The sequence below is a fragment of the Sinocyclocheilus grahami genome, unplaced genomic scaffold (assembly GCF_001515645.1).
Source record: "Sinocyclocheilus grahami isolate Dianchi unplaced genomic scaffold, SAMN03320097.WGS_v1.1 scaffold137.1, whole genome shotgun sequence".
In the NCBI taxonomy this organism is placed as follows: domain Eukaryota; kingdom Metazoa; phylum Chordata; class Actinopteri; order Cypriniformes; family Cyprinidae; genus Sinocyclocheilus; species Sinocyclocheilus grahami.
This window is the reverse complement of record NW_015505316.1, coordinates 867,003-875,282: the sequence shown is the minus strand read 5'-3', so window position 1 is coordinate 875,282 and position 8,280 is coordinate 867,003. Positions and strand designations below refer to the sequence as shown.

The following is an 8,280-nucleotide window of genomic DNA, read 5'->3' as shown; positions in this document are numbered from 1 at the left end:
TTTTTTGTGGGTTGCATATTTTTCCATATCCTAATGAATTATTTGAAGTCTCAGTTAAATATTCTAAAACAGAATATTCTGGTCTTTTGCTTTAATGTTGCAGAAATGATGTAGAGCCCATGTATTATCAGCTGATGTATGATGACATGTTTATCTATACAGCACAGACCTCATTTAATGCTTTATCGTTCTTTCAGTTCTTCATGACATATAGGGCATGTTTATGATACAGGGCATTTTATAGATATATTAAAATATCTATTTTTTTGTATGCCCTGTACACTGTAAAAAAAAAAAATCAGCTGAATTTATCAGAAATTCCCTCAAAAAATAAACTCATACAGGGTGGCAATACATGTCATAAGGTATCCCTAGTGAAAAATAAATATACTAAAATGTATTTGAAATACATTTATTTAATGCTAAGTATACTACAAATACATTAACATATTTATGTGTTTAATAAAAAATACCCTGCAACTGTACTACTGGCATACTAAACTGGTATACTTGAAGTCTGCTAAATTGGAACAACTAATTTTGTGCTTAATGCACTTTATTTGTGCAGAAGTGCAGAAGTCCAACTAAAGGCATGCTGAAGTATATTTGATTGTGCTAAAGTGGAACTATTGCAAGTATACTTCAGCTACACTTTAAATATCTTGCATTTAAAGAACAATGTTATTTAAAGATCATACAATCCTCGTCAATAGTGACATTAAAACACATTTTAGGCTTAATATTAAGAAATGTGCTTTGTGCACAAGTTAAATTATAATTTTTTTTATCAGTACGTCTCGAGCAATATCTCAGTAAATATGTTAATAGATTTGAACTATACTTAGTATGAAATAAATGTATATAAATGTATTACTTTTTCATTTTTAAACAACTAAAACAGTGTCAGTTCCAAAAACAAGAACTAATAAACATGTATAGGCAGTGCACATTGTCATACACACACACACACATACACACACACACACAAAATGACAAAAGTACTTTACCAAAAAACATAACCAGTAATATTTTAATGTAAACATTAATATCTTGTCTTGTTGAATATTATACATATTTGAGCATAATTTATAATGTAATTCAGACATTTTACTTCCAAAACCCATTGTTCATTCAGTGTTTTACAGTATAATTGTGTATTTTACATTGTGTTAAATATTAATATATAATAATATTTTTCCCTGTATATGGTATGGTAAATCAGTTACGTGGTTTTATATTCTTTTCTTTTACAATTCCAAACATGTACATACATTTGTGTACAAATTTGTTTCTAGGATATATTTGCTTGGACTTGCTTTTTTGAAAGTCACAGTCAGGAGGAAAAGTGCTGACAGAAATGTCAATGAATTATTAATCCACATACATTTTAATATTTTTGCTTTAGTGGCAAACTTTACAAAAGATTGGGAAGTTAGTGACTATGCATAATGATGATGTGACAGGAGGGGAAAATATAGACCTTCTGACAAACAGAATCATAAGCAGTGAGTCATGACGAGGAGGAAAGAGATTCAGAACTCTCAACATCCCCTCTGACCAGTGAAACAGTGATTACTAATGCTCACACCAGGGAGCATTACTAATGCCTCCACGAATAAGATACAACGTCAAGGGTGCTACAACACTTCCTCTGCAGTGAAGAACTGGAGGAAGTGAGTGATGCTTACTTGCTTTGCATGGAAAGATGGAGGGAGAATAATGAGTTAGAGTTTAAACTCACAGTATCAGGGTAAGACGCAATACTCACATCTGTTCATTAAGAGACCTCTGCTTTTAAATACAAGTTAATCTTTAGACAACATTTGAGGCACTCTGTAGAAAATTTGGACTTGTTCACAATACTGCACCAGGATTCGGTTGAAAACTGTGCATTGTCACTAAATCTTACATTTCTTTGTCATGCACGTTTGTTTATAGATGCATAGGTTTCAACTCTGTGCATCCCACAATGCTATTTTGTTTTTGGCCTAAATTCATATCTAATATATGGGTCGGTCCATCTCAAGTGCTCCAAAATTGTCTTGCAAACTTAAGCATTTGTTTTGTATAATGTACTATTGTACCGTTTTGTTGTACCTTTCTGCTGATTTCAATGTCGCCAAGGTATCTAGCTAGCTAACGTATAAATGCATTTTTGAGAATTGTTTTCTGTAATGAGAGCCAGATTCTGCTTTGCTTGTATTGAATCTTGAATATTCCTTTAATTAATTTATACTGGAACAGAATTCACGTAAAACAATATAGATTTATATATTATTTTGTTATTATATTCAACACTTAAGAATTAAAGGCAGATTATTTGACAAATGATGTGTTCACTACCATTCAAAAGTTTGAAGACAGTAAGATTTAAAAAAAAGAAATTGATAACTTTTGATCAAGGACACATTCAATTTATGAAAAGTGACAGTAAAGCCATTTATAATGTTACAAAAGATATAATTACATGTAAATGTTTTTCTTTTGAATTTTGATCAAAGAATCCACACAACTGTTTTCGACATTGATAATAATAAGAAATGTTTCTTGCACACTAAATCAGCATATTAAAGTGATTTCTGAAGGATCATGTGACACTGAAGACTGGAATAATGATGCTGAAAATTCAGTTTTGCCATCACAGGAATAAATTACATTTAAAAATGTATTAAAATAGAGAATACTTTTCTATTAATATAATATTTCACAATATTACTGTTTTTACTATATTTTTAATCAAATAAATTCAGCCTCGGTGTGCAGAAGAGGCTTCTTGAAAATCTTACTGACCCCAAACCTTTGAACTGTAATGTGTATATAATAGCAATCATACAATGTGGTCAGAATTTGCACAGTTCTGTCAAGATGAAAGTAAGTGACCCACGTGTGGTCACTTAAAGTGAGATTAAGAGATGGGGCCCCTAGCAGGCAGCCACGCTTAGAAACAGCACACCGATAAAATTACTTCTGACCCCTGGACGGCCATTCACAAAGCCTTCTCACATGAGGGAGCCAGTGTATGAACAGACGGGCTGCAGGCAGCCAGACAGCTGGGGCTCAACACTAGCCCAGATTACACATGGCCTCTCGTCCCCTTCCACCCTCCCAATCAACCCCAAAGGATTAGGAAATAACTTTTCAAACACAGCAATCGTCACTGATTAGAACTGGCATTCACCATGAAATTGGACACAAATATACATATGGATAAGCTTACTTGATGACATCACTAAACGGGTGGATCAAAGGAAAGGAGCCAAAGATTTTGGAGAGCCACGGGATGCAGAAACGCATATATATATATATATATATATATATATACATATATATATACCAGTGGTTTGCAGTGGTGTACTAAAATCATGTCCCAATCACATTTTCTTACACTATCAGAAAAAGGAAAAAAATCTATTTTATATTTTTACATTAACAATATAATATTCTTTTTATTTAAGCCAAGTATGAATCTCGTCAAGTTTAGCAGTTTACATTTATTCCACAATAATAAATAAAGGCAGTAAATATTTAAACAGTATATTTTATTTGTGAACTTATGTTCAGCTATACTTTTTAATAGTTAACTTTTAACTATTTTTGAATTTTTCAGATCATCAGTCCTCAAAGTTCAGTAAATATTGGTCACAGACACAGAGGTTTACTTTAAACTTCACCAAGCTGATTACTCACTAAAAACTCCCACAGATCATGTTTTCAGGATGATTCAAGTCTTATTTTGATGTAACAAATTGGTTATTTCTAAGTGTGTGAGTTGTTTACTTACTTTTTAATTAGTCTTCCCATTAACACCATTATATTGTTCGTATATATATATATATATATATAACATCATAAATGTCTTTACTGTCACTTTTAATCAAGTATTCAGCATACTTGCTGAATAAAAGTAATAATTTTTTCTTACTGACCCAACTTTTCAACAGTAGTGTATAAAAATGAAGCATAAAAGTTGTACTAGCGACTTTGTCAGACTTTTGCCTCCCACTGTACATTTACAAGAAGTGGTTTGCATATTTTTATGAGTTTTGATCATGAGATGCTTTCTTAGCTATTGATCATCAAGTCTTGACATCTTTGCTGAGCATGTCATTTTGCTTTCATTTCAGGTGGTTTCATCCCAACATCACTGGGATCGAGGCAGAACACCTGCTCCTGACACGGGGCGTCCATGGTAGCTTTCTAGCGAGACCCAGCAAGAGCAACCCAGGAGATTTCACTCTCTCTGTCAGGTCGGCATATTTACTGTACTGTCGTGTGCACTCCTCCACATCTGCCCCACTGTGCTTCTGCTCTTAAATTATGCTTTTTTTCCACAGGACTCTTATGTCATTTGTGAAGTTGAGCATGAATTGCATCTCTCCTGTTAAATGTTTATCTGTGTGTTATTGATTTCTTAGAACTGTACTTGTTAGTCTAGCTGGCTGTTTCCATGCTTGGTAAAGCATTAAAATGCTTGTCTGTGTTATAGATTTCTATGTCAAGTCCATGTTTATTTCATGCAGTGAAAACTCAAGAGATCACTTTATAAAATACACTCGCAATAGGGAATATTCACTAAATAGTACATTGCAATACAGTGCATTGTGTCAGAGCATATTGAGGATTACATCAGTATTTTTATTGGTTGCTATCAGTATTAGATGCTTGAACATGGATGACAATAATAGACAGCACTTTCCCTCCCATTTTCTAGAACCTCTGGGCTTTTAAGTTGCCACTGGGCTGGTGCTTAAGGATTACAGTGTCAGCTTGTGGGCAGGTCTGTGAGCCATTGCAGCTGCTTGTCTGATGAGTGATTGGAGAGTCGATGGACAGGGAGAGAGAGAGAAAAACAGGCTTTCAAAATAGCTTTAAGATGTGGAGGCCGTGGAGCCCTAGACCTGCTGTTTGTGGTTATGGTGGTAAGATCTCTCACTGTATCTAATGTTCTCCAGAACTCAGGCCACGTGGCTCAGCTCCACCTCAAGCCTTTAGGGCCGGGGCCCAGCTGCCTGTAGACTGATTTATCTGGCCAGCTTTGAAGCGCTGAGGTCAGCTTGTTCTGATTATCAGATGCATGGTGTATAAACAAGGAAATAGTGAAGGCTGATGATTAGTGTATTGTTGGACACATGTTTTGTGCTTTTCAGCAGCAAATTACTGGAATATACACAGACATAGCTCTGTTCCAAATTCTTGTGAGCTCCCTACTGCCTAGTGCCTACACAAGGAGCTGCTTTCGTAACTACTGTATCTTGAAACCTCATGAGTGAACAATTTGGAATGCATGGCATAGGTTGTGCGGCATACAAATAATGCTCCACAACTCTCATTTGGTTTTATTAGAGTTTGACTTCAGCGGACTTTGAACTATTTTTATTTATATATTTATATTATTTTTTTCAGAACTTTTGCAGCACATTCTAGAAATTGCCAACAACTTTTTTATTTTTAAAGAAAAATTTTCAAACAATGAAATGGTATTATATTTGAAATTCCACTTGCAGAATTAATGCAGCAAATATTTTTAAGATTTTTGCATAATATCTAATATTGTTTTTGGGCCACATTCATATTTATATAGAGATAATTTCAAAAATTGTCCAAAAAGTCAATTGCTTGATCTTTTTTTATTTGTTTTTTATTCACAGTGATTAACTCAATTGCAAAACCACCCATTTTTACTTTTATTTTACTTTATGCTTTATAAAACATTTGTTGGATTTACCATACTACATATATGGAGGTAATAAAAAAAAATGATCAAGACAGCTGAGATGAACTGACCCATATTTATTACATGACACATAGAAATACTTCATTATGAATGGTCAACTGCATCATTCTGAATTTTAATGTTTTTGTACAATTACTGCTAGACATTATATTTGACTGTTGTCCAAATGACCAGTTCATTATGTGATGTTTTATTTTTCTCTTTATTGTCACATAATCATTTCAACTAAAAATTAATATTCATGTCAGAGTCCAAAATTTATTTAGGAATAATTACAAGCAGATACCATGACAAATATCATGACTTGCAGTATGTAGACTCAATAAAGCAAATAAATACATAACATAATTTCAAATAACATTTCATAGCAAGTGTGTTTGGAATATAGTGAGCAAATTTGTATATAAAGAAGCATAAAATTGACCTAATGCATCAGTACAAGAGTATTGCAGATATCAGCTGAAAGCAAAACAAACCGTCTCACTGCCATTCTGCCTCTCAGACCTAATGTAGGCAGATAAGACCGTAATTACAAAGTTATGAGGAAAAGTCTTCCCTTAAAATGCATTATTAGATAAAGGGAGGAGTCATATGGCCAAATGGACACCTAGGGACTCCATCACATTATCTTCCCCTCCTCCATGCTTCTGTTTCTCTTATCTGTCTCGCACCATTTTTCCTGGGTGGAAACTATTGCTCAGCGTCTGCTCTATTGTTAACCATTAAGTAGCAGACAGAACGCTGGGAGCCAAACATATGATGTGTCAGGGCCAGGTGAAATGTGTCAGGCAATGTTTCCTGTCCGGCTGTTATGGCTATCAGGAGCAGGCTAAAGGAAGTGACCCTCTGAAACTGTTTTCACATTCACGATGCATAGTTTGACGCACTACGTTGGGTTAAACTTTCACTGTGACTGTTACTCTAGTATCAATCAATCCAGACCCAGTGTGAAGAGAATGTGAACTGAAAATTAAGTGAAAGTCTGTGGAATTGTATAGCATTGTATTGTGTAACCTGAGGCAGACTTGTAGAAGATTGTTTTGCAGCCAAATGTCTATTTCACAATCCACTGGTGGCAAATACATGTTTGACAGTCTGAACACTGTTGTAATGTAAACAGAATTGGTAATCCAGTTCCTTTTATATCATTTTGTCTCCATCTCTCCATCACAAAAATAGAAACATTTGAAGAATCACATGATTTTGTTCATCATATTTTTATTTTGGGAGCCTAATGTGAAAAATTGTCTACATATGTGCCACCACATGGAGTTCTGGAGAAAAAAATATCACTTCTGGTGGTAAATTTCCAGGTAAAAGTTGTTATAATTCTCAACAGATGTTTTCCTTAGTAGTTGATTTGTCTTGTGTTGCTTACATAAGCAAGATTCTGATTATCATACTTAAAATTTGATTTAAACTATTATGTTGCAGTTCCTAATAAAGTCTACTCACCCAAGTCAATTTTACTTTCATTTTGCAATTGGCAAATGTTATTTTTGGGCCCTGTGTGCAACACTTGATTGTGTTAAGGAAGGACATGTAATATGGTAGAAAAATAGCTGAACACTACTGCCAAATTCATCTTCGAGTATCTCTAACGAAGAAGAATCATCATAGACACATTGATGCTCTTCATTCATAAGCATTTGTTGCTCTAGTGACAGCGATTTTACAGTGACAGACTGCACGTTTAAGTGTGGACATGTAGAGGAGCTTAGTAGCTGTATTGTGTTTCTCTCTCGGTTTCTGCAGTGGCAGGAAAATCAATGATGAACTTATGCTCGAAGATAAAATTAGTCAGCAGGCGTCCTTGAATCTGACTGTAGCCAGAACTCAGTCATTCTACTCTGACTCTGAACATGTTACAGCCTCATGCAAATGACTCAATCACATTCACACATTCACATTTGAGTTGAAGGAATCTGACAGGGTGCTATCGGTCTATTATAAAACAGCCAATAAAAGTACCAGAAGAACAGCAAGTTGGCAGTTACATTGAATATATTGCAATTAGTGCCACTGTTTTATGCAGTACCAAATAAGAAAGTATGTTGTGTTTCCTGTTTTGCATATTTGATATCTAATTCAGAAAGTGCATACGCATGAGACTAAGATAAGGTGTTTATGTTTGTGTATATTTTAGGGGAAGTGGAGTTCAGTTGTCTCCACTATTGTCCACACAAGTTAGATCCGAGAAAAAAATACTTTTGGGGATATCCAGAAATGTCTCAATTGTAAAAAAATATATATATTTTTAAATAATTGTTTGAATTTGGTATAAAAATTTTGTTTTATTTTTATTTCCTTCATTTTTAAGTTACATATTTGTAAACTTAATTTAGATATAGTTTTCCAGTTGTTTTAATTTTAAAAAGTTATATAATTTAATTTAATTTTAATTTATTATAATGTTATTTGTAGATTTATTATCATTATTATTATGAAAAACAACAGAAGTGTATAGTATGACTTCATTTTGATGTTGATGTAGACAAACGTGTATGTGTGTGTGTGTGTGTGTGTGTGTGTGTGTGCGTGTGTGT

At 33.9% G+C, this 8,280-nt stretch overlaps 1 protein-coding gene across 4 annotated transcripts in view; it reads left to right on the top strand.

Moving 5' to 3' along the window:
* The window catches only part of LOC107591094 (tyrosine-protein phosphatase non-receptor type 11-like), a 49,389-nt gene that overhangs the window by 22,489 nt on the left and 18,620 nt on the right, over nt 1–8,280 (top strand). For all 4 annotated transcript variants that reach the window (XM_016280109.1, XM_016280106.1, XM_016280108.1 and 1 more), the window contains exon 2: nt 4,125–4,247. In XM_016280109.1, coding sequence (XP_016135595.1) covers nt 4,125–4,247 — 123 coding nt within the window. The remainder of the gene's footprint in view (nt 1–4,124; nt 4,248–8,280) is intronic.